At 41.9% G+C, this 27624-nt stretch overlaps 1 protein-coding gene across 7 annotated transcripts in view; it reads left to right on the top strand.

Annotated features, from left to right (window-relative positions):
* The window catches only part of SPATS2L (spermatogenesis associated serine rich 2 like), a 126078-nt gene extending 103246 nt beyond the window's left edge, over positions 1-22832 (top strand). For all 7 annotated transcript variants that reach the window (XM_075070031.1, XM_075070032.1, XM_075070028.1 and 4 more), the window contains 5 exons: positions 8782-8840; positions 13801-13910; positions 15120-15222; positions 20381-20601; positions 21872-22832. In XM_075070031.1, coding sequence (XP_074926132.1) covers positions 8782-8840; positions 13801-13910; positions 15120-15222; positions 20381-20601; positions 21872-22270 — 892 coding nt within the window. In that variant the 3' untranslated portion in view covers positions 22271-22832. The remainder of the gene's footprint in view (positions 1-8781; positions 8841-13800; positions 13911-15119; positions 15223-20380; positions 20602-21871) is intronic.
* The last annotated feature ends 4792 nt before the right edge of the window (positions 22833-27624 follow it).

Genomic DNA, 27624 nt, shown 5'->3' with positions numbered 1-27624 from the left:
CCTGGAGCAACTGCCATTTGGTTACCATGGTCCTAGGGATTTGTTTAGCCTGGGGCTAACATACCTGTTTCTCAGTACTTTACTGTAGCCATCTGGCCTTGCCCCATCACAGTAGGTGTACAATAATGACTTAAAGTAAACTCACATAATGAAAAGCCCATGGGCACTTTCACTATTATCAGCTGGTGCACTGTAGAGAGAGAAGATTTCAGTGAAATTGATTTACCACATCTCATGTTTGTCTGCTTTCCATCAGACTACCTTTGTAGCCAGAATAAAAATAAGTCTAACGTTGATTGCTATGCAAATACAATGTATATGCTAATACAGTGATCACATAGGAAACTTTGGGTTCCATGAAAATTCAAATACAGTTGAACTAATAATGTAAGAATGCTGTTTACAGAAGAGTTGCAAACTATGTCATCTAATGACTATTCTTACGGGATTATTACTGTAAAGAAAGCCATTTCTCGAGGCATGCAGCATTGCTTCAGGAATGTTACAAAGCTTTTAATCACCTGTTACAGATCTCAGGTGGTGCATATATATGCACCCAAATCATTCTAGCTTCTTGTACTGTATGTTTAACAGACATAACATTTGCGTTTTTGAATCAGAGAGACTGCTTTTTTCTAAACCTAAAATCATTATAGAGCTTTGCCTCATGTAATCACCTTTCCATTCCACCATTGGATCACATATATTAACCTTAGGAGGTAAGTACATACACAAAATGAAAAAGTAATGGTCAGAGAGATACTATAAAACTAATCCTGGGGGCCTGGACTAGATTAAGTGTCCCTTGAATTGCTGTGTATCGTCAGATCAGGTACAGTAGTGATCATAAGCTTCTCTCAGCCTTCCCTATAATATTTCAATGGGTTGCCAACTGTCACAAAATTTCGCAGGATATTTAGGGCCTGATCCAAAGGCCATTAAAGTCAATGATCTTCTTTCCCATCACTTCAATAGTCTTTGGATTAGGCCATTAAAGAGTCCAAGATTTCTTTCAAATGTGATGTTTTATTAGTATGTGATGATGCAACATCACAGCATGATTTGTTTAATCCTTAGGAAAAATACCTATATGTGGCAACTTTAAACTAAGCCCTGAAGTGACCCCGTCTCATGGAAGAGGATAGTTCAGTCTCTGTGCCTCTTTAACCCTTAAAATCTCTTCTGATGCTGCCAGCAAGTCATGGTGGCTTTGTGAGGTGGACACTTGTCCACGAGGATCTGACTGAGACAACCAGTTCATTTGGCACAGGTCCCAAAACAACTGTCAAATGGTAATAGTTTTTTGTCACTACTGATTTGATTTGGCTTCTTGGCCTTTTGGCTAAGATAGGATTGAATTTTCTAATTCCCAATTACTGAGAGACAATCTTCACTCATTGATATATTTGCTTTCCGCAACCAACTCTCTGTATAACTTTTCATGAGTGATGTACCTGAATGTTTGGATGCTAATATCTGAACTGTATTTTTAAATTTATTTACCTAAATTTGGGTTATTGCTGTTTATGTGCTATATGTATTTTATGACTTTTAAAATAAACATTGTATTTGTGGATAATCTAAGCAGTATACCCAGATATACAGACACTTTTTTTAACCTATGTATTATATACATTTTTAACATCTGCTCACATTTGATAAATCCTGTGGCAGAGGACTATAACCTGCTCTTGTAGGAGGACAGAAGTGAAGATCTAATACATCTTTTTCATCTTAAATTGCTATGTTCCTAGAAATGGCCTGAAGGCGAAAGCCTCCATATCCACCTACTGGAGCCATCCAGTCCTTCTTTTAAAACGATTCTTCAACTTGGTAGCTAATAAGTGTGTAGCCAACATTGTTTTGTAAACTTCTGGAGGAAAATTTTCACTTACATCTTATAAGCACTCAGTGGACCTAAAGTGGTTGCCGTTAAAATAACTGATTTTTAGGGAATACATGCTTGTAAAAGCCAAAATCGGTGAAATTATCACGCAAGACAGGGCACAGTCACAAGGAGGCCCTGTATGTTGTAGTTCTCTGAATCCCCAGCTGTTAAAGCCCCAGTGACTCCCCAGCCCTGAGCATTTTTCTGCTGACTCAGTCCACAACCCTTTCCTCACTGAGAAAAGGCTGAACTACCTCTAATTCAACAATCCAACTTTCTGTCTGCTGATCCCAACCACAAAATATCCCTGACCATGAAAAGCAACCCAGTCTCCAGTTCCAAAGGATAAGCCCTATTGCAGTCCTCTAATGCAGTAGTTCTCAACCAGGGTTCCAAGGCCCTTCGGGGGACTGCGATCATGTTTCAGGGGGGCCGCCAAGCAAGGCCAGCATTAAACTGGCTGGGGCCCAGGGCAGAAAGCCAGAGCCCCACTGCATAGGGTTGAAGCCCAGGCCCTGAGCCCCGCCACCCACGGCTGAAGCCAAAGCCTGATCAATGTAGCTTCACAGGGGCTCTTGCCTGGGGCCTCATGCCACAATTGCCCCAGTTGTTACCTCCTAATGCCAGCCTTGGCTTTTATATGCAGAAAACCAGTTATTGTGACACAGGTGGGCTGTGGAATTTTTATAGCATGTGGCAAAGAGGGGTGGGGAGACTCAGAAAGAAAAAGTTTGAGAACCCATGCTCTAATGTGTCCCCTCTGACCACACCTTCTTTAGCCTTCAAGCTGAAATGCATTCTATCTCCATGGTAAAATTATAAAAGGTGCTAGTTTCCTTGCGGAAATTCAGCATCTCCATTGTTACAGTAATACAACAAATACAACAAAGCTGAATTCAGGACAGGGACTGCTGAGTGGTGGGAGGATGGGGCATCTTTTCACCTCCCCCATGCTGGGGTTGCCAGATGTTGATTTATTCCCCAGCACAGGTTGGAGTAGCTCCTGAGGCTTGATTTGAACGTCATGCTGGCGTAACTCTATTGAAGTCAATGGAGTTTTACCAGGGTAAATCACAGGAGAATCAGGCCCATTGTACTTCAAACCCTGCCTCCTGTCATAGCATAGCTTGATTTTTGTGAAGCTTTCCCTTTCTAGGCAGGTATTGCCTTTTCTTTTGAAACAAGAATTTCTTCTCTTTCATTTTTCCTTTTTCTACCTAGTTAGTCCCCTCTCTCCCCCGGGGCTTCTATAAGAAATGAATTTGTTGTCATGAGGGAACAGAAGATTGATATGTACCCCACAGTACAGAAACAGTCTTATTTTGGGTTTAGTATGGTTGCCAGGAAGGCAGCACAAATAGCACCTTGTATTAATAGCCTTCCTGAATAGCATCTCCGGATTAGATTCCTATGTTATGCCAACACCACACATGCTGTAGTACATCAGGTTTCCTCCTTTTATTGCCACTCTTCAGGAATAATAGGTTATTAATAATGACTAGAGCTGGAGGGGAGAGAGTTAGAGGTGATTCCAATCACCTCAAACTTGGGAGTTTTTTGAACTTCATCAGTAGATGAAGTCTGAAAGTGACAATATTGAGGCATAATGTAAAGCAGGGGTGGGCAACCTATGGTACTGGTGCCAAAGGCAGCACACGAGCTGGTTTTCACTCACACTGCCCAGGTCCTGGCTACCAGTCTGGGGGCTTTGCATTTTAATTTAATTTTAAATGAAGCTTCTTAAACATTTTTAAAGCCTTATTTTCTTTACGTACAACAATAGTTTAGTTACATATTATAGACTTGCAGAAAGAGACCTTCTAAAAACATTAAAATGTATTACTGGCGCGCAAAACCTTAAATTAGAGTGAATAAATGACGATTCGGCACACCACTTCTGAAAGGTTGCCGACTCCTGATGTAAAGGCATTCGGAGAGCCAATTTACAACAAGGAAAGGTCATACTGTGGACAGTAGCATAGCTGGGGGGATAGTAGGGGGACCAGCCGCTCCCCCGAGCACATTCCCCAAAAGTGACATCTTTTTAACTCACTCACAAAAAGCATCACCCACTGTGGCGCTTTTACTCACCTGGCAGCACCTTTACTGACAAGGCAGCACTCTAGGTCTTCGGCAGCGGGCCCTTCACTAGCTCTGCGTGTCTTCAGTGGCACTGAAGGACCCGCCACCAAAATACCACCAAAGCCCCTACAGCTCGAGCTGTGGGGTTGTTTAATTGAGATGTAGACATTCTGGTTTGGGCTGCAGCCTGAGCTCTGGGACTCTCCCATCTCACAGAGTCCTAGAGTCCACGCTCCCGCCTAAGCCTGGTCATCTACACTGCAATTAAACAGCCCCACAGCCCAAGCCAGCTGGCACAGGACAGCCAGCAGTTTTTATCTGCAATGTAGACATACCCTAAAGATAGCAGGGAAATGGGTTTGCCTCAACACCAGCCCCAGAAGCATCCACTTGTCTTCTTTCTTCTTTACATCCATATCTCTCTCTTGGGGTAATGTCTACATTGCAATTGGAGGGATGATTGCAGCTCCAATAGACATACCTACGCTTGATTTAATTTAGCTAATGTGGCTAAAACTGGCAGTGAATAGGCAGTGGCACAGACCCCAGTGTGGGCTAGCAACGTAGTTACATACCTAGGGTTTAGGACAAGTTTGTATAATGTCCGTACTGCTGCTGCGGGTGTGTCTCCCCAAACTGCAAACACACCTTCAATTTCAGGGTAGATATACACTTATTTATTTTTCTTCTTTCTGTGTACATTTGTCTTGTATCTTTTTTCCCCTCTGTTTGTCACTCTTTTTCATTTGTTCCCTTCTCTGTGAAGTTCCATTGGCAGGCGAAGAGTTCAGAGAGTTCTGCACTAACTTCCTTTTGCACAGGGCTCTGCTGAAAAGGGAATTGAATCTGACTAGTCAGTTTCACTCCCAGCAGACCCTGGTCCTGCCATGAATGAATGAGAAACGGACTACACTGACTCGCCACCTTCCAGTGCAATTTGGCATTAGACATTCACTAGGGAAAGGCATAGTCCTTAATTAGTTCATACAAATCCTTCATGATGTATTGGTGATTTGTGATTTCCATTTTAAGAACCGTTGATTTGCAGCCACTTGCTGGGATTAGGTATGCCATGCTCCTTTTATAATATAGAATCTGTATACTAGAGATATGGGGCCAGATCTTCTCCTAGAATAAATTAGTGTACCTCCTTTGACTTCAGTGGAGCCATGTCATTTACACCAGCTGAGAATCTGGTCCTTAAATTAGCTTAGTCTAACATATTATTTATTCTGCTAGTGGCAGATGAACCACAGACATGTCACGTTCGTTTATGCCTCAATCTTCAATTACAGTTAATAGCTGTGAAGAGAATTTCAAAGTCATTCCTGTCTATCTAGGAACTTCTGTGTTGTATCTGAGCACCTTCCTGAGGGGTTCTTTATTAGTCAACCAGAATAGATCAAGAGTGAAAACTTATCTAGAAAATGACAAGTTATTACTGTGATTAAGTGTCCAATATACAAGAAATTTGGGGCTGCTATGATCTCGTTCTTCCTTTGGTAATAAAAGCTTTTTTGTTTGGAATCAAAATATAATGTAACTGGCCAAGCAATTTAGCATATATTCAAAGATCTATTATTGGAATGGGGAGAGAGCTGGTCTGAAGTGGTTTGGCCCAGGCCTTTTTTGTGAACTCTGTTTACATGGACTTATTGCTTGGTGTTTCTTTATTTTTTTCCCAATCTGAAGGTTGTGTTTATATAACCTGTGGCATACTGTGGATGCACTTTTGTAAGTGCCTTTTTGGTTTGTTTTGTGTGCAATTTTCAAGATTCACTGTTGTCACCCGGAGAATTCAGCCAAGGATGTTCAATACCCTGTGTGGTCGTGAATGATTAATAGGAAATAGATTCTGGGAAGCTATTGCTTTTCCGAGCAATAAGCTGGAATTATCAATTGCCCATTTGGATCCTAAGTCTAGTCATATGCCTGGAGAATATTGAGCACCAACTGAACCACTTCTTCAGGTCCTACTTCTTCAGGTCCTGGGATTGACACAGCTACAACTACACTGCATGCAACAGTGGAAGATACTGAATGTAGCTGTCTGAAATGGAAACCCAGACCTGAAGAAGAGCTCTATGTGGCTCAAAAGCTGGTCTCTCTCACCAACAGAATTTGGGCCAATAAAATATATTACCTCACCCACTTTGTCTCTGTAATATCCTGGGACCAACATGGCTACAACGGCACTCCAAACAACCATTTCCACTTGGAATTCTTGTACATTAGGTGTTTATACCACAACTAACTTGTAGTTTCCAGTGCTCTGGTGAATCCTTTAAGACCTCGTTCGCCAATCATTATCCACACAACTCCCATTGAGTTCATGAGAGCTTTTTGATCACAGTACTGAAACTGCAGGACTGAACTCTTGCTCTCGTGTATTCTAAACTATTACATATATTATGGGCCAAGTCAAAGCTGCCTAAAAGGGCATGCTGGATGGGGAAGTCAGCAAAATTATTTCAGTGTAAGAGTAGAGAGAGAAGAATCATGGCCTGTATTTGCTTTTACACAAATATTCTTGTATCCTTTGAGTTATTTAGGATCATAATAAGATTAGTCTATAGCAGGAAACTGAGTTGCTGAAACTGTTTATCAGCAGTGGGTGCCCCTGAACCTGTAATGAACTCCGTGTGTGTTAGTGTAGACTAGGGGAAAAAACATTTTCAATGCTGTTTTAGAAGGTGTGATTGAGACTTAATGGGTTGATTGTTCAGTTTCCTAGTACCAGCCAGGCTGTATAGCTAGAGATGGAAAAGACTTGTGCTAGCTACAAAGTTCAGATCTGATCTGAACAGCCCCAAAATTTGGGGGTATTTGGATGTGGGGTTTTGATTTGGCCCATTGTGGACAGAAGAGAGGTGCAAAGTTTGGATTAGGATATGAACTTTACCAAAAGGAGGGACTGTTCACAGGCAGAGTTGTACTCCAAGCCCATCTCTAGTTCTTGTTTCATCCATCTGCCAATGCAGAATATAGACTCCTGACAAAGGACTATGCACAGTTAAAGCACATACAGTTGGTCTTTGCCAGGAGGAAGCAATTTTATAATTATAAGTGAGCCTATCTATAATCACATTTTGTGTTACTGTTACATACATACTCTAGGCTTACACCGTGTAACTACACTTCACCTTGCTATTACATCACATACCTACTCTTGGTTTATACTCTTTATTGGGCTTAGGACCACGTACATTAATATCTGTATTTACACATGAATTGCTAATATAATTGTTCCCGTTATGGGCCCAATTGTGTCAAAGAGGCACAGACCTGTACTGGGGTTGGTGTGAAGCTGCACTGTCCCTTGCTTTTCATACAAATCACATCACCCAATGCAATTATGTTAAGAGTACTCAAAGAATAACAACCCAGGTGTAAAGGGCCTGATCAACCTTGCCTTATTCATGTAAGGTTTCAGTTCCATTGACTTCTGTGAGTCTCCTCACATCAGTAAGGTTTGATTCAGAAAGAAAGCTCTAGTTCATGGTGCTATTTTTAGGTCTTGAACTCCTAATATCTCATTCTGTGCCACGGCTTATGATTTTATGATGTTTCTGTTGTAAGAGCTGAACTTTCCACTTCCCCCAGTAATGGCCTGCCTGATTTCACTTGTGGTATCTGACCTACTTGCCATCCCTTTTTTTAAAAGCAAGACCAAAACCCTTTTGGTTCTGCAAAACTGAAAAATTAATGTTGATAATAGTTAATAAACAAGAACTCTTTTACAAAGTACACCTCTACCCCAATATAACGCTGTCCTTGGCATCCAAAAAAATCTTACCATGTTATAGGTGAAACCGGATTATATTGAACTTGCTTTGATCTGCCAGAGTGCGCAGCCCCTCCCTTCCCCCCTGGAGCGCTGCTTTACCATGTTATATGTGAATTCATGTTGTATTGGGTCGCATTATGTCAGGGTAGAGATGTATATATGAGTTGTGTACAAAAGCACCATTTATTAGGGAGCTCTCTAGTGCTGTTACTTCACTAAATTGCATCATTATGTTAAAAGTCCCTTGGACTCACTGTTAACTCTCATCAGATCCACCTGTCTGCTTGCATTTTGCCAGTTAAAAAGCTCAGATGGGGACTGGGGAGTGCTGTGGCAGAGGGTTGCAGGAGTTCTGCTTGAGTGGGGGAGCGTAGGAGCTCTGCAGGAGAAGAAGGTGGGAGGGAAGTCAACCATGTACCTGTCTCCTCCCATAAATCCTACAAAAACTGGGCAAGGAGGGTGAATCTTTCAGCTAGTGACCTTGCTGGGTGATGTGCCAAGGGTTATGTACCTTACATAAGGACAGACTAATTACTTGATTAAAATACCATGTTCTGGAGAAACTTGTTCCCTGGTCATTTAAGGAGAGAAAGCTGTTAGCTCATGGCCATAATTACATTGTTGTAACAAACTGCACTGTGAGGTAAACCAGGTCAACATGGATATTAGCTAGGGTGCATTTTACTAATCCAGAAGTGAGGATATGGACTTGAGTACCATTGCACCCAAACAGTACTTGTGCGGCTAGATCAGAGATATCTACGTATAAATGCAAAAGGGTAGTATCTGGCTAATAATGAATTAACTTTCATTAGAGATTGGTTAGCACTGGCTGCTGTATTCAGTTAGTTTCTAGTTATTTTATCTCTTTCCATATAATTTTTCCCTTTATTAATTCCAAAATTCTCAGTAACAGTGTTCTGAAGTCTTTTGTATAATAGCATTTATTAGTACAAGATATATTTTAGTTTTGCTTCACATCATAGTTTTATCTTGGGTTAATTCATATTTTTTTCCTTTTTAGCATCATAGACAAAGAAGTGTCATTAATGGCAGAAGTTGATAAAGTTAAAGAAGAAGCCAGTAAGTAGAAAACATACTAGAGAGCCTGTGTGTGTGTTTTGGAAGAGTTGGGAGAACATGTGTTTTTGATTCTGCAGAAAAATGTAGTAGTAAATCAATTCCTTTAACAGCATTACAGCATTGTTCGTTGTAGAGAATACCAAAGGCCCTGTCTACCACTTCCTGAACAAGTTCTGGCTAAAAGAATTGTATACCAAAGTTTAATAGATTTCCATCCCTATAAATTCAGCTGGAGTGTTAACTTGTATTAGTTAAGGCTCTGCGTCTGTCACAAAAATCACGGATTCCGTGACTCTCTGTGACTTCTGCGGCTGCCTCCAGGGCTGTCTGAGCAGATCAGGCAGCTCCTGGACCAGTCGCACCGGCCACTGCTGGGGCAGTTTGGGTGTGGGATGGGGCTCAGGGCTGGGGGTTGGGGTGTAGGGCGGTGCTTACATCAGGAGGAGGCTCCCTAAAAGCGTCCGGCACATCCCTGTAGCTCCTAGGCAGAGGGGCCAGGGGGCTCTATGCGCTGCCCCTGCCTGGAGGCACTGCCCCTGCAGCTCCTATTGGCTGCAGTTCCTGCCAATGGGAGCTGCAGAGCCGAAGCTCATGGCGGGGACAGTGCACAGAGCTCCCCTGGCCTTCCCTCCCCTAGGAGCTGCAGGGTCATGCTGGCTGCTTCCAGGAAGCTGTACAGAGCCCGGTAGGAAGCCTGCCGGCCCCGCCAACCCTTCCCCCTACCCCAGCACCAGCGAGAGCCATGTGCTGCCACTGCAACCCCCCCTTCCTCCCCCTCCGACCAGCGGCACCCCCAGATCATCACCCCCAGAGAACCCCCGGCCCAAGCTTTAGTCACAGGTATTTTTAGTAAAAGTCGTGGACAAGTCACTGGTCATGAATTTTTGTTTATTGCCCATGACCTGTCCATGGCTTTTACTAAAAATACCTGTGACTAAAACATAGCCTTAGTAATAGTCAATAATGCAGGCATGTCAGAATCTAAAGATGGCTGCAGAATTTCCTATAGTCAGGAAGTCACTCTTTTGCCTTGGAACTTATTAACCCCCTTCAGAATATTTGGATGTGGTGACATCACTAATTCTCTAGTGTTCTCTATTTATATGGCACCTTTCATTCTGAATGACTCAACACACTTTTAATAGACTAAACATCCAGTCCTGCAAACATTCCATGTGTGGAATCCCCATTGCTATCAATGGGAGTTTTGTCTGCACCAGGTTTGCAGGATTGAGTCCTGTATACACGCAGCCAAATGCCTTCTCTTATGAAAATGTCCATGGGATTTTTAATGACTCTGAATGGACAGAACCTCGGTTTTTAAAGTATGTTTTTGTTCTGAAAAGTGACTGTAAATACGGCACCTTCTTATGACAGATCTGCCCCTGATGTATTCAGAAACTTACCTACTAAGTTTAGTGACATATATATTTTAACTACTGATAGGACCCTGACGCACACATGGAAATCATTTTGTCTACCGTAGAGGGTTGAAGAATCAACCTGGTTAAGATTTAAATCTGTGATCCCAAGTAATCTAGAGATTTCAAAGCTGAGACTTAACCTACTTTTACAGCTTGCAGAGTGCTTCTTACATTTTCCTTTCTCAATCCCTGCAGTCATTTGCTAATGGTGAAACAGTAAAATATATCTCATTAGGTTCACTATAGTACTATATACATGACTTCGAATATATGAAGATATATAGTGAAATATCACGTAATACGGCTATATTTGGCTTTACCTTATCAGGAGAGAAAGTTGTAATTATGCTCATAAATTTAAAAGGTATCTTAAAAAACAGATGTTGATCAAAACCTGTTTTCCTAATTATCTGTTGAGGCAAATCTGATCAGATGCATTCCCGACTTTCATCTAATTTCTGTCTTTTGTGTAGATGTCATCTAGGTGTATTCTGGTGGGGGAAAAGGTAACACACAATGATTTAATGGGACACTGCAGCAGCAGTGTTACACCCTACATTAGAAATAACACTTTTAAACCAGCTCTAGTGGCAGTATGTCTGAGTAAGGACTAAAAAGGCTGAGCAATGAGCTCAGGATTTGTCCCAATATTAGTAACTCAGGAAGAAGATTTTGTCTGTCACAGATGAAGATACAATCAACCTTTCATTGGTTTATGAACCTAAAGTGCTATGGGGGCAGGTCACAAGTACACATGTTCTTGAGCGCTGCATTTGTATGTAGATCTTGAGTTAGCTGAAAGGTGTTTAAAACAACAACAACAACAAATCTGTGTTTTCAGATAATTTCCTTGTGACTATACATGTGTGGAGGCCAAAGAGAACAAATTATTCTAGCAAAGTTTGACCATAATGTACTCTTAAAATGTTTCCTATGAGAGATCTTCTAACAAAAACGTGATAGACATGTGGATCTGGAGTTCTGGGGGGATCTTTTTTTTAGATGATGATGATAGAAACATGCCAGCCGTTCCTTGGTTACCTGCAGAGACTGTTATAATCACCTGGTGGGCATGCTCCTGCTTCCAGTGAAGTCAATGGCAAAATTCCGATTGATGTCAGTGGAGCAGGATCCAATGCTCAAATAAAGCCACATTTTAGAAATGTTGTCAGAGGGCTACACATTAATCTAGTCTGAGGCTAGAATCCACTTTTTGGGTTAAGTAAAACTAGTTCTATTATACAGAGATACTAACTTAGGATGTACCTATTGGGTTTGTGTTGTATTAATATGTCACTTTGGATTCAGTTCCCTGCTCTCCCATTGACACTATGTGTGTGGTTGGGCAGGTTTCTGTGCCTTTTTTTGAATTGCAGCTTCTGGTATCTCTCAGGGCTATTGTGAGGATTAGGGTCTGTAAACCTAGATCTTTTAGATCTTCAGGTTGCTGTTATTACTGAAATGTGTGTAGTATTAATTAATAATTATGTTATTATTTATCTTCACATCTTTCTGGCACATGGGAGGATTATTTAACTGATGATCATTTGTACTATTTCTGTAGGTCAAATTTCCCAAACTGGTAACCTTAACAGTGTGCAAAAATAGGTATTTGCATGTGTACTACGTGCCAGCGTGCATCTGCAGCTGTGGAATTTGAGCACATGATTTGGACAGTCACTGTGGAAAATTTGGTCCTGAGCCTGAAGAGACAGCACAGTTAGCACAATTTAAAACAATCCTTGAGCAAAGGGTAAAGTATAAGCAAGGCGATCACTATACAACTTGTTTACCAGTCCAACAGGGATTCCCCACGTAACAACACTGGAGGCCACAGGCCATATTCCATGTATGGCTCAGGATGATGGGTGGAATGAAAAGATCAGCTAAGGAGCAAAGTAAAAGGCCACCACTTAAGCATAACAATCAGTGCTCTTCACTGCCACAGAGCCTTCCATCTGAGGACCTCAAAGCTCTTTACAAAAATTAGGGGATTAAGCGACACAAACCCTCTGTATGATTTAGTCATATTACACCTCATTTTAATGATGGTATAACAGAGGCACAAAAAAATGGGTAAGGCCTTGTCTACGTGGGATGTTAGTGTGCAGTAAAATAGGTTGTGAATTTTAAAACACAATAGCTGTTCCACACTAACTCCCTGCCTGGATGCTCTTATTCTGCACTAAAAGGGCTTTGTGTGGATTAATTTAGCTAAATCACAAAAAGTCACTCTGACTACAGAGTAAGAGTGTCTGCACTCTAAAGTCACATCCTAGCTTATTACACAATAACTTCCCTGGGTACATAAGCCCTAAGAGCCAATGTCACTCGGGAAATCTGTGGCAAAGCAAGCACAGAAATTAGGGGGTAGATCCAGCTGGCGTAAATTGTCAGAGCTCCATGGAAATCAACCAACTGTAACAGTTTACATCAGCTGAGGATGTGTACCAAGGTCTCTTGGCTCCCAGGCCTGTGCTTCAGCCATAAGAACACCTTTGCATAAATGAAAACCTCACCATTTCCCTATTGCTGAATCAGATTTTGCAAATACATGGATCATCAGTGTTTAGACAACTGCCAATTTCACTGTCCTCCACAATTTGTCATGTTATACAACCCTAAAAATTAAGAAAGGATTGGCCATTGCTATTGTGGTTCATAATAATTTTTTCTAATAGCAGATTAAGGAGTGTAAAATAATCATTTCCTTATACAGAGTATACAACCTGTGAAGTCTTGTATATTTAATATTTTTCATAAAAATCATATGCATTTAGAATTTGTTACATAAATGGAATATGGCTTCATTAGATGAACTGCATAAGAGCGTAATCTGTACTTGAAAGCAAAACCATAACTCTTATAGATTAGACAAACTATATATTAACAGAATTCTTTCAGAAAGGGATAAAATGATCACATCTAAATAAAAGACATCATGCACCCGGCTGTTGGCTCAAGTCACTTCCTGCATCTCAGCTGAGTCCTTGATGATTTTGTGCTTTAAAAAAAAAGTATTGGAAAAAGCTCAAAACACCATGTGTACCATCTGTCTAAATGCAGAAGGGCAGGTTTAACTTTGGGTGGGGATTTTGATTTTCTAGCAGCATGTCAATTTCATATCTTTCTTAACAATAAACAGTTATGTTAAATCCATTGATTTGGATTAATCGGTGCAGACGGGGTCATGTGGATGGAAATGTGCTTGGCATGTTGTATGTTTTCCACATGTTGATGTACAATGTTAATGAACAGAGACAAGGTGGATGAGATAATTCCTTTTCCGAGTTTCCAGTTGCACAGAGCTCTTCTTCCCAGACCTAAAAAACGTGCTCTGTGCTCCCAAAAGCTTGTCTCTCTCACCAACAGAAGTTGGTCTAATACAAGATATTACCTCAGCCACCTCGTGTCTCTACTATTCTGGAGCCAACACTGCTACAACAACGCTGCAAACAGTGTTAATATACAGACATTAATTAGTTTAAAAGTGATTACGTTCCTAGCACTAATGTATTATCCTTTTTGCTTGGCAGTGGAAATCTTGACTGCCCGTCAGAAAAGAGCCGAGGAGCTAAAGAGACTGACGGACTTAGCTAGTCAGATGGCTGAGACACAACTGGCTGAACTCAGGGCTGAAATTAAGGTTAGTCCACCAAGACACTTCCATTTGATGTGTGCTTTCTTTACATGGATACTGAGCCTGTGCTGCCAACATAACTTTGTATCCTTATTTTGAGCTATAAATGCTTAGGACGTGAATGTTGCTGACCATTTGTGGATGTGGCAGGGAGAGGCACCTGCTCAGGGCAAGCCTCTGTACTTCTGGCCAATGAAGAGAAACTAGTATGGAGGAGGTCCCAGCTGCACCCTATTAAATTGTGTAGCAGGGGCTTCTGCTGTGTGTGCATCCCAGAGGTATTAGTCCCAATTAGTTGCGGCCAGTATTGAACCTTAAGCTTAAAGGCCAAAGAACAAAATCCTCTGCACAGTGGCAGAATGACACAAGCACCTTTTCCCAAATATCAAATTGATCCATCAATCAATCAGGTTCTTCTTGTATTGTGCTCTGAAGCACACCAATTCAGACTGCAGGTGACAGCTTTGCTGAGATTGCCTTGGCGCAGAAACTGACACTGGGGGTGATGTGACATCAGGAAAAAGGGGGCCATCCCCTCAATAATGGTTGCTGCTAAGGCTTTTTGGACTGTAACCAGTACCCTGAAGTGCACTTGTAAGTGAACAGGTAACCCCAGAACAGAGTACTGCTGGTATATTATTGTAACACACCAAAACACCTTGCTCTCTCCCCTTCCTGGTGGAGGCATATGCAGTGACCAGGAGGGGCTACAAGTTGGAGCTCTGTATAACCCCACATGCCAGAGCTCTCAGGAAGGAAGTCAAGAGGCTTATTTCTGCCCTTTGGTACCTGTCACAGAGGAGGAAGCAAAGGGCATTCCCAGCCACTTCCACCAGGTTCTGCAAGTGAGTCAACAAAATCTTTCTGTCAAAATCAAAGGCCGCTGAGAGGCCTAACAATCACCAGGCTACTTTTGAGCCTGATTCCATCTCTGGCATTGAAAAAGGACCTTAAAATGGGTGTATTGTACAGTGTAATGTACACCTACTTTAAGGTCCCTTTACACTGCCAGAGCTTAATACAGCATGGGAAACTCCTCCTGTTTTATTTGCTCAGATTCTGTGCAGAGAGCCTGAGCACTGGTGGATGACAGACAGCGGAGACTTTACAGTGACTTTGGGATAATTAACATTAGGGTGATTTCTTCGCCATCCATATAATGAAGTGGGATACATTAGAATGTTAGTAAATGTTAATTTCCATGTGTTTTTGTAGCACTTTGTGAGTGAACGCAAATATGATGAAGAGCTGGGTAGGTCTGCCCGGTTCTCCTGCGACATAGAACAGCTAAAAACCCAAATTCAGCTCTGCGGAGAAAGTAAGTTTTGGGGATTTTCAAAGTGTTGTGTGATTGTAGTGATTATTTGACTTCTCTGCACTACCATGATGTCAAGGGACCAGATTCAGCCCTGGCATAAGAGGGAGCAACTGCGCTGATTTCAGAAGATGTGTATTGTTTTTTGCAGAAGCTAAATTTGGCACAAGGTATTTTACACCTGTCTTTCTGTAAATTTACTAAGCTGCTCACAACTGTTGTCTGCTCCAAAAGTCATGTTACTCGGATGCAAAATTTGACCTCTCTTATTTCTCATTATATCATGCAAGACTTTGTATGTTTTTAAAAAAACAAATACTTCAATACCTCCCCACCCCCCCCAAAAAAAACCCATCCTAGCGGCCCCAGCACTCATGAGCAAACAAAAATATGGCATGGTGAAGGAAAAACGATTTCAAGAAGAAAACAATTTCCAGTTTCAGGTTTCCAAGGAGTTACTATAAATAGCAAGAAAAACAAATTGTGAATCTGCCAGAATGAATCTTGTGATTCCATCGCCTAAGAATTGTCTCCCTCGAGTCACAAACAGTTTAATGCACAAGAACACAGGAATTGCTATGGCAGAACAGTCTGAGGGATCCATCTAACCCAGTATCCTGTCTCTGTGAGTGGCCAATCCCAGATGTGCTGGAGGAAAGCATGAATTTCCAAATAATGCATCTGATTATGCACAGTGATCTCATGATAACTATCTCATGCCCTAAAGCTTAAAGATTTGGAAGTTCTTTTATTGTCATTCTAGCTAGTGTAACCACAGCTGCTACTGATGTAAACATATACTCACTTCTTTAATTTTATTAAATATTTCCCTAAATAACCTGCAGCTGCAGTGAACTTCACAGGTTAATTGGCTCATCAATGCAATTACCTAACTCTGAGCACGAGTTGACCCACTGAATTCAGAACATTGCAATCTGTAGGGCTACTGCTATTAAGGATAGTGATGAGACAGTAGGGCATTGGACTGGGACTCGAGAGATCTGGACTCTATTCCTAGTTCTGCTGGAATAGTCAGTTCCTCTCTCTGGTCCTTTGTCTCTCCCCCGTCCTTTGTTTGGCTTGTCTTTTTAGATTGTAAGATCTTCAAGGCCAGGGACTGTCTGTCACTATGTGTCTGTAGAATTCTTACCATCGTGAGACCCTGACCAAGACTGGGACCTCGAGATGCCGCTGTAGTACAAATAATCATTAGTAATGTGCTTATAGCTAAGCATGTGCTGAAGGGCTTTGCTGAATTGGGGTCTTTTTGCAGGAATAACTAACACAAGTTTGTGCAAAGTAAGGAACTTGTGGGGTTTGAGGAGCCAGAGAGGTCTGACAGCGTAAGATAGCTGTTAGTGTGAAATGAAAGCAACAGGAATAGTATGCATCTGTGGGTGATGGATAGTGAGATTTTCAAGTGTTCCAGTTGCTCTCTCTCCAAAGTGTAATAATCTCTATAAGATCACTTTAAAATATAACACATCTTCATTGTACTATTTTTTTTTTACAATTTCCTAAAGGAAAATATGTATTTTCTGTTAAAAAGTAAGCAGCCCAGTTTATGACAAGTAGCTTGATGCTTGCACTGGCTTCCACACTAGCCTGTCTGTCATAAAAAAGACAGAATGGTAGAATTCAATACCAGCACAGCTCACAGCATCCTCTCTGCTTATAAAAGAAAGATCTATAGTTCACTGTTTTGCTCTGTGCAGTTCAGCAGTATGGAGGTACATTATTTTTGCTAAGAGGTCACCTAGTAGTGGAAAATAAATAAATAAGTGATTAAAAAACACTGTAAAAACTAGCTAGTGCTTGGTTTGTAAATACACTTGGTATTAGGATGCAACCTCTTTTTTCATCCTAGTGGTGGAGAGAAGGGGAATTCTCCCTGAATAATGTTGAACATTAGATAAAACTATGTATCTGGCTGGAAACTTCCCTTCTCTCTGGACACTGAAGACTCTGCCCCCCATCTCTTGCTGTTGATGCATATTGGCACCATATGTGCTGGTAAGACAAAGTGGGACAAGGAAGTTCTGTAATCAGAAGTCAGAGCAGAGTGAGATGGGGCAGCCATAATCTGTTAACAGCCCCAGCGCCGTTTCTGAGACTGCTAATGGGCCAGAAACTCAGATGGCTGAAGACCCTATGGAAGTGCTGTAGGAATCCAGAACTGAAGAGTTGGTTTTAGTGAACGTTAAGCCAAAATCTGTAAGTGTTTGAGATGCAACCCTTTGAATGGGGTGGTAGCAGGAGTGACAGAAACATGTGAGATTGAACAGTGACAATTCCTCAAGTAGTTTTCCAGTGGCATATATGAGATGAGTTTGTGGTCTCCATCAAGATAGTAGTTGAAAGTATCCATATCACAATCAGGCCTCTGGGTTAGCAGGCTCCCTATAGAGGCTAATTATTGAATGAGCCATGGAGACTGGACTATCCTCTCACTCCTAGAGATGGCCTTTGCAACTTGTTTTGGCATAAAAAGGAAGCTTGCATGGCTGTTACCCATGCTATGCCTCTTCAGTGGAAGGAGTGAAAACTCTATCTCAGCAGCCTTTTATCAGCATGAAATTCACTTCAATTTCCAGGCCAAATTCTGTCCAAAGTGTAAAGGGGCAAAACCAGTATTGGATTATCACATGACAAAGTGGGCATGTGCCTAGGGCCCAAATTCAGGGAGGAGGCCAGGGCCTATCGAACAGCCATGCAATACACTCATCACAGCCAGGCTGGCGATGCTGTGGATTCACTAGGACTGACTGCTCATCTTGCTGCTGGTTGTGGTGCTGCTCACCATGATGGAGGGGTGGCTGGGCCAAATCTGAATGGCAGTGCAACCCCATGAGCCAGGTAGCAACACCACTCACTGAAATTTGGCCCAGCCATCTCTCCATCATGGTGAGCAGTGTTCCCTCTAACTTTTCCCACCCGTGCATGGAATGAATTTTGTTATGTGCACCAATATGGAGGTGATGTGTGACTTACCACCTTCATATTGATGCACATAACAGTATTCATGTGGTGGGGTTCGGAGTGTGGGAGCAAGCTCGGGGCTGGGGCAGAGGGTTGGGGTGCAGGGATGTGAAGGCTCCGGCTGGGGGTGCAGGCTCTGGGGTGGAGCCGGGGATGAGGGGCTCAGGGCTGGGGCAGAGGGTTGGGTGCAGGAGTGAGGGCTCCAGCTGGGGGTGCGGGCTCTGGGGTGGGGCTGCGGATGAGGGGTTTGGGGTGCCAGAGGGTGCTCTGGGGCTACAGTGGGGAGAGAGGACTCCCCCCGGCTCTCTCTCCCTGCAGCAGCACCTGGGCTGAGGAAGAGAGGGCCCTCCCTCTACCGTGGCAGCTCCAGAGCTGGGGCCACAGAATAGGCACTGGCTGCAGCTGGGTTCGGGCTGGGGTAGGGGTGGCCGGGCTAGGCTGGGGCCCAGGGAGGGGCGCCCCTTCCCTGGCCAGTCCTCCGGCCAGACCCGAACTTACAGCTTACAAGGAATTTAGGGTGAGTGGTGCACCTAGCAGCAGCAGAATGAGCGGTCAGTCCCACACTGACTGTACTATACAGCTGTTCATTGTTGTTCATGTTAGAAGGTAGGGACCTAGAAGTGTTTGTTTGCCAAAGAGGCCAACAATGGGTTAAGCTGGCACTGGGTACAACTCCCACTGACCTTGAGCTGTGGGGGAATTATTGGCACTTGACTTTCTCTTTGCTGCCAGGGGATGCTCATTAAAACATTCTGTTTTTCACATTACAAGCACTGAGACGGTATTTCAATGTGAGGAAACCTACAGCGAGTTTGTTCAGCCCCAGAAAAAATATTCACAGACTAAGGAGCAAGAGTCACCAGGAATAAAGAGCCAATATTTTACATTTCTTTATTGTTAAAAAAATACTAGCTACAAATCCAGCTGACCTTTTCTAGTCTAGTGCTGGAGGCAGCCATCAGCGTGATGCTGTTTCTGATGCTGGCAATGGAAACACCCAGTGGAAGAGACGGCAGACCTGCTTTCACTGCTCATTTAACAGAGTTTCACATACCTTCAGTCTTTACACAGTGTGCTTATAGTTCTTAGCCAGCGTCAAAGCAGCTTGAAAACCAGCTTACAGCCTCTCTTTGCCAGTGTCACAAACAGCACTTCCCTTCAGCACCCCAGCACACAAATATAGACATCCAGGCTCTGGTTTTACTCCTGGGGGACAGTGCTTTTTACCTTCAGGCAGCTCTACTGAGCAAAATGTCTCTTTGCCTTTGGGGTACGCATTGTGCCTGGCCCTGTGCAGGTGGACAGCGGATGGAGAAGAAGCAAGAAGCTTCTTGGACAAGAGGGCAAAGGGTACAATGAGAGACTTTTCCACTCAGGGAACTCAAGGACTGCCCAGGGCCCACACTAGTGTCAGCACTAAGAGAGAACTGGGTACTGCATGCACCCTTCCTAAAGGGGGTGAAGTGGCCACACTCCTGGGAAACATTATGCATGCTCCCAGAGCTCCTAAAGGGGTGATGTGCTTCCACGCTGTCCCTAACATGGTGTTATAGCTCTGTGCTACAATCTAGCTCACAGTTTCACTGGGTTGTGTCCATAGCAGTATTGACCCAAATTACATCCTAAGAAGAGTTAGATTGACATAGATCCCAGTCCTGTGGGCTGCTGAGCAGTGAAGCTGATGGGAGTAGAGAGTACTTAGCACTTTGCAGGACTGAATCCATAAAAAGGAATTTGAGATTTGGGTGTCAGCAGCACAGAGAGAAAAAAACCTGCAAAACATAATGTGGATCCAGGCCTGCCCAATATGGATGCCCATGCCAGGGCAATTCCTCTCTTGTTTTTATTGCATTCTGAGCCATATTTCCCTTTGGAAGAGCAGCCTCTGCTAAATGTTGACCTCTTCCTAAGAAGTTTGAAATTGTGGAGCTTCTTCAAGATAGTCTGCTGAACACATCCCTGGGGTAACTCCACCAGGGTCACTGGGTTGCACCAGCATTGGCCCCTCATCTCCAAAAATGTCTTGTGGAACAAGACTGATTCACAGCAGAAAAAAAAAGGGGCTATGGACCTGATTTTGAAATGACTCCACTGAATTCTGGTGTAACTAAGATAAGCATTTGGGCCTTGTGTTTTGGTGCTGATGATGTACCTGATAACACTGAGTGTTTTTCTTTTGTAGTTTCTCATCCAAAGAACAACTACTCCTCAAGAACACCATGCAGTTCTGTGCTGCTGTCAGTGACTTCGCATGTGGCATCTGGCAAGCAAAGTACACACTCCCGAAAATCCTCCAGTCACATCAAGAACTTTGATAGTAAAACGGTCAGCACAAAAATGCCAAATCATCTTATTTCTAATCCCACAGAATCCTCTCCCCAAGTAACCCCATCAAATAAACAGGTGAGAAACTACATACGAGCTAGACTGAAGTCCAACATTCACAAACTGATGGGAAAATCTGCAGTATTACAAGTGAACAACACAAAACCAAACACCATTTTGCAATACATCATATGCAATTCACCATTTGCATGGATGGACAAAATGAACTAGCAGATGTTTTCCAAATCCACTTTCATGACTGTGTGGAACATATGTGATGGAGGAACATAGTAATTGTCATAGCAGGAACAGATCAGTGCCCTGTGACCACTACCATTTGCTTCAGAGCAAGGTTTTTAAAACCCTGCATGGTACCTAATTGCCCTATACTATGCTATGGGGAACTATTTATTCCTATTGGTAAGTGATCAACTCATGTCTTCAGGACTTTGTAGATCTTGAAATTTGAATTCTGCCTGATTTCAAGAGAATTATATTATTTCACAAACTCAGTAGTTCTGCTTACTATATTGTGGCATATTTATATCTGTTTCATTTACAGGAGTACCCTGCAATATCCTAGTGCTGTAGTGCTTACTTAGGTAAAGCTCCTGACCAGGGATTACAAGATGAGACAGATCCATAAAGAGAAAATAAGGAGCATATTATAAGTTCCATGTGTGTATAGAATCTGCTGCTATAGCAGTCATACCACTCAATGGAAAACCACCACTTTCCACAACTGATAAAAACTTGCTCTCTGTAGGGGGTAAACAAAATGGGAGTCTCCCCCATCCATCTGGATTCTTAACTCTTTTCTTTCCACATGGATTTCCCTGTTTGTTTCTGCAAATCTTATTGTACTATTTACACAACACTTTACTATCCGGAAAAATAGTCGTTGTGTTCTTGGTGGGGAGAGTCAAAGTGAACCTGGGTCTACATCCTCAAAGGTATTCAGGTGCCTCACTCCCATTGATTCCAATAGGAGTAAGGTATCTAAATACCTCTGAGGGTCAGGGCCCATATTTTTTACTGCTACTTACCTTTGTGCTGGTGTTTCTGTGGAGCTGTCTAATACATCGTCACCTTTTGACCAGCATGCACATTTGCAAATTGCTCAGGTGCCAGCTCTGTAGTGATGGTCTTGTAGATGTAGCTGGTTTTTAACAAAGCTCTAGCAATGATCAAGCTTATATGTTCTGTTACATCCAGGGTTAAATAAATACACTGGCTGCATAAGGAATTTGATTCTGCATATACTTATTAATATTCCCTGTGTTTGTTTTTAACAGAATCTTTTAAGGGAGCATGTAACCTAATGATCATTCATTTTCCTTCTTGATAGAATGGGCCGTCTAGCCAGAGACGAAGATTTAACTCACAGTATCACGGCATCCGGCTCAGTGGGTCTGTCAAGTCACAAGGTGCCAGTAACGAAACAGATCAAAATAATATAAAGAGCAATTCTAGATATGAACACAGAAGACAACAGCATAATAGTTTCAGACCTAAAAATAAAGGAGCTATGAAAAATCAAGACCAGTCCACAACTACAGGAACCACAGAGAATCTCACACATACAGAAAAAACCCAAAGAAAGCATCGTACACCAGACAGCACCGAGCCCAGACCATTCCGCAGCAGTGTTGCTAGGGTATCTCAGTGCAATTTATGCCCTGCAAGAATAGAGGCCTCTGCTGACGCCACTGTTCTTTCAGTGCCAGCTGTGACTTTGGTGGCTTAAATTCTCGCCAAGAAGAGCGAAAAAGCAGATTTATTTTTTTCCATTTCAGTTTCTCAATCAAGGTGCTAGTTGAAATGCTGACAAAAAGTTAGTCTGTCAGAAAACAGAATCAATTTAAATCAGTTGCTGCTTAAAAACCTGTTGGCATTTTTATTAATTCCAAATAATCAGCAGTAGTTCACCTCATAATTTCAAGGCTTTGCTCAATATGCTCAAGGTTATTTTTGTCATGACAATGCAGCATTTTTGCCAGGCAGTATTTGCTTCTTAGAAAAATCAAATCTAGGCTGAACAAAATAAATTGAAGATTAAATGCATAGTAGCAAGATGCGCTATAGATATGTGGTTGTACCAGTCCACTCTGTTGTTTGTAGAGCAGCTAATGTTAGAAAAAATAACAGGAAGTTCATACATCATGGTCTGCAATGAAAACAGATGATCTTATAGAATTTTTCTGTACAAGTCTATACAGCATTCTTTCTCTCCATATATATATATCTATATTATATACTCACACAATAGTGCGCTATACAAAGCAAATTAAAAAACATAATGCATTTGATTTCTGTCTGTTATTCCATAGTGAAAGATCTGTAAGATCAAGTATAAATTGTATTTAATACATAATATATTAGTATTTTTCATTGGTAACCTACCCAGAGTCTGGAAAAATGTTCATTTCTTACGTTTGGAATGTATATAGTCACGTTATCCAAGTGCACAGTCCAATTCTCCACCTTTATCAGTCACTTTTTTATGACTAATTGGAATTATTTTTTTGTGTATGAAAAGTTGCAGTTGAAACAAACTGTTTTTCGCTATAGGAGCCATCTCTCCCACAGGAGAGCTACGACTCTTACAAATCTGTTATGGTAACATACAGCAGAAAGTGGAGATGGATATCACATCCATCTGAATTTTCTATTTAAAAAAAAATCCTGATAATTTTAAATGTTCTGATTCTGAATTTCAAAAACCTTGTTTCTTCCAAAAAATTAAAAGTTACTCCCTAAAATCTCTCTAATGTTTGCTGCTTTGCGGTACCAAACCACATAAGCGTCTCATTTATTTATACTCATTTTTGTGGCAACAACCACCCTCAACATGCACTTTGGACCCAATCTTGCAGTTCTTATTCAAGTAAAAGTCCCACCAAGATCAGTTCTCTTTTATTTGTTGACTTTTAGGGCTTTATTCCTTGCTTGTTGAAATTTATCTTAGACATTTGGGACCTGACCTAAAACTCACTGATGTCAACTGGAGTCTTTCCACTAACTTCAATGGATTCTGGATCCGGCCCTTAATTTCTTTTGTGGACGAGATTCCAATACCCTGAGTCACGCTGAATAGCACCTTGAGCCACAAGTAGCTCTACTGACTTCAAAGGGACTGCTTGTGACATAACCTACTACTCTGCAGAAGGTATGAGAATCTGGCCCTCTGTCACCACATTAATGAAATGCCTGACTAGGCAGCTTATTTCCTACCCTTCACTTTGTCATCGTTACCTCTGCCTAATTGTTACTAGAGGGCTTTATGCAGTTGCACTACAGGATGCTATTTCCCCTTCAAAAAAAAATCTTAAAGCATGAATGTCCTTGTTAGTTTTTCAACTGAGGGACATCATTTATGCCCAATCTTTGCTCATTTCTCTGAGTGACATCAATGGAAGTTCCCTAGGTGGATATTGGGCTTTATCTGGCTCTAAGAAGCAATTAGCTTCTCTTCATTTTCAGAGATAGTGAACGAAAAAATTAAAATATGGGGACAACCATTTCCTACTTAAATATTTACTCAGTAACAAGGCATTGTGTCTCTACTGCTCACCCTGCAAATCACCAGGAAGCAGCTCGCTTTGCAAAAGGCTTGAATGGTTTCTCTCCATTTCAAACCCGCAAGGCTCACTGACAGCGTGTTTGCAGATGGGTGATCAGAAGAGACTGGATTAATGCTAACCTGAGCAGCTGCTGTTTGCAAAAGTGGGTGGGGGGAGTGACTTCTGTTTTCCAGAGTGGATTGCAGATGGTTGGGCTAGAAAGGAATAAGGAAGTTGCCCCATGGAATTGTGGGATACTTCAGGCTGACTCCCAGTCCCCAAGTCAACCAGGGCTGTGTCTATACTGCAAAGTGATAGGACTCACACCATGGGGCCTGGCTTAATGCAAGCTCAGACCCTCCAGACCTGCAGGGTTCTGGGACCCTGAATCTGAGCTGCAGGTTAGTGCAATTGCGGTGTAGGCACAAGGCACGGCGGGGGTGGACTTGAGCACAGGCTCAAGCACAGGCTTACGTTTCACTGCAGCCATAACCATAATGACCCAAGGAAACCCTGTGCTGCATCACATGCAAGTGAAACTGCTCTGGAGGCTACAGCTATACAACTTTGTATGGCAGCTCTTTATTATGATGAGAGCTATAACAGTATACCGCACATTTCAGAGTGTTCAAGAATGTCATCCAAAAAAACTACAGAAACAGCTTGAGACATTAGTGAATGCTGCACCAGCAGCTGGAATAAGCTGAAAAACAGCTAAAGAAGCCTGTATGAAAATAGCTAAATCTTTAATGCAAATTAGAATGTCTGACATACAGAATTGTCACTGAGCCACCAGCAGGGGCAGAGTTGTAAAATCGTAACACCAAGTAAGGGGAGCTAACTTGCATGAGCCATCCAAATTTATTCACTAGAGCAAAACAAACGACATTTCCCAGGAAGTTCACAAAGGAGTCAGGCTCTAAAACTTCATCTCCAGAGATTTCCCTCTCACTCATAATACTACTATCTTACCCTCCTCTGAGCTTATGCCTGAAGGGAACCTTAGAATGCTACTGCAGGGCTTTGCTATAGCAGAACACCCATACTGCCTCACAGCCTACTGATTGATTATTACTGCACTTGTAACTCCTTTAATTATTTGCAGCAAGGCTGGCTGGAGCCTATAAGCCTCATTCTCTCTGACTTTCAGAGCCATATCACCTACTCCTTCCTGCTCAGTTTCTCAGGTGAGAGCTTTGACCTTCACAAATTGAAGAGAGAAGGGGAAAAAAAAAAATGATGAAATTTTCCTTTCACGGGGAAACATCATTCTCTCTCTTCCTGGCCATGACTGAACTGCAGCCATGGTGCAATAATCAGGTAGGTGCTTAAACAGAAATAATTTAAAACTAGTTTCCTCTCTTCGCCGGCAAAATGTTGGAAAGTGAGACCACCACAGTGATTACAAAGACAAAGAGACAAGCTATTAAACATCTATTGTATGCAATCTCTGCATCCCAGTCTCTGCCAGGAGGAAGACTTAGTGCAGAGAAGGAACTAAAACCTGGCAGTGTATATATAGCGCAATCAGCTATGCCATCTGGCTGCTCGATTTATCCATTATTGTCTGTTTTCTTGTAGGGGTTACAGCAATAGTGGGTAGTAAGGAAGGATTTGAAATGGAACAGAGTATTGGCCTTACAGATCAGTTTAGGATTGGCATTACATAAATAAGGGAGAGCTTGGGAGAAAGCACGTAGATATTTGTGGGAGAAGCAGACAAATGGCCAGGCATAGCTGATGTCATTAGCAGAGCAGAAGAGATGACAAAAAAAACTAAGATTGAACTATCATAATGCTGGGTTCAGAAGACAGGCAGTTTCCCTTCAAGTAACATATTGGTTTATAAAAATGACTATTCGCACTGCATGTTGTAGAGGAACTTTCTAAGCTATTTTAACAGTTAGCTGAACCCAATACCAATTACTAACTCTGTAATATTTCTGTGACTCTTAGCTGAATAACTTTTTAGCACTATCAGTACTCTCCTCCTAGACATTCAAAATGAACGTGTGCCTATCATATGAAATAACATTGATTTGTTTCAGTTAAGTACAAATAAATTCTCCATATTTTGAAGCAGTTTATTGAATTACAGCTGTATGAATCACACCTACTGTTGGTGATAACAGGCTTCTGTCTCACAGCCCCATGCTCAGTCACATGTGAATGATTTTCTAGGCATTAACTTGGTGTGGCACTCTTCTGCATACTTAACACTTGCACTGCCAAACATTGGGTTGTTTGAAAACACAAAATTCTGCTTATACAGAAGGCTGAAGGAGTGACAAGAAAATGACAGCAATGTTCAATCCATCAAACTAAACAGGCAATACATTTTATACATGAGATAATGGCCATTGGATGCTAGTAGCACAATGGATTGCTAGACTGAAGTTATCTTCTGAATTCAGTTTCTTTTATAGATTTACCTTGGTACATTTTTCAAAGTACCCTGGTTATAAAGCACAATTTGACAGACCATGTAAAATCCCAAATGAAGAACCAAGTCTCATCTTTAATACAACTTCCCCAAATCTTTCATGCTATCTGTATCTGTGTAAGAGTTTGAGTGCAGATATACAATGCCATACAGGACATCCTTTGCTGAAATAGACAATTGTAATTTAATGTAGCAAACTTTCAAGACATTAGGCCCCACGCTGCATTTTTGGACAGGGAGGCGGGGAACCATGGGAATGTAAAAAATCTGCACAAAAACCTTTAACTTGCAAAGATTCTGCCCAATGTTCCCTTCTCTCCAAAACGCCAAGTGTGTCCCATGCCATGAAAACTACTCACTGAGCTGGCAAGTTTCTTTTGGTTTCAGGTTACCTGCATGCTCACAGGCAGGAGCTAAGTGCAATTGCTGCTCCTCCCTAAAAGTCTCTTTTGATAGTTATAGGCTGGAGCTAGTTAATACATAATTCTATCCAAGCACAAAATTATACACACATTGGTTATGTGAAACGGTGCAATATCTAGCTTTACAGATTTAAAAAATGGATCAGAATAGATATTTATGTCTCCAGCTAAAAGAAAGCATGTTTGTGCCCACTCCATTAATGATGGGCTTGAGCCAACTTCCCAGTTCTGTCAACAGGGAATTTAATCAGTCCCTTTAAACAGAAACCCTGTTTAATTTCCCCACCACCCGCAGTCTGCTCAACTGTTTCATCTACCAGCTGAATCTTGTCAAAAAATTAAATTGTAAACTCTGATGCAGGGCCTATCTTTAGTACAAGTACATACAATGTCTAGCACAATGGGGGCCTGACTAGTGCCTCTAAAGGCTATTGTAATGAATGTATTTATTTATTTCTCCTCCAGCAACCTCGGAGTTTCTGCCATTTATTTCAGTCTTGTGCTGGACTGTTCAGGCTACTGAGTGTCATGTTATGGATTTGACAGTAATGCGTATTTAATAATAATACTTTAATACCAAGGAAGATTACCTAGAGTAAATAGTGAACTGATGCCAGCACAGAAAATTGTACAAGATTTTTTCTGAAAGTGTGTGTGTGTGTGTGTGTGTGTG

Source organism: Chelonoidis abingdonii, chromosome 10 (assembly GCF_003597395.2).
Source record: "Chelonoidis abingdonii isolate Lonesome George chromosome 10, CheloAbing_2.0, whole genome shotgun sequence".
Taxonomy (NCBI): Eukaryota; Metazoa; Chordata; order Testudines; family Testudinidae; genus Chelonoidis; species Chelonoidis abingdonii.
Note: the sequence above shows the minus strand (reverse complement) of the source record. Positions and strands in the feature narration are given on the sequence as shown.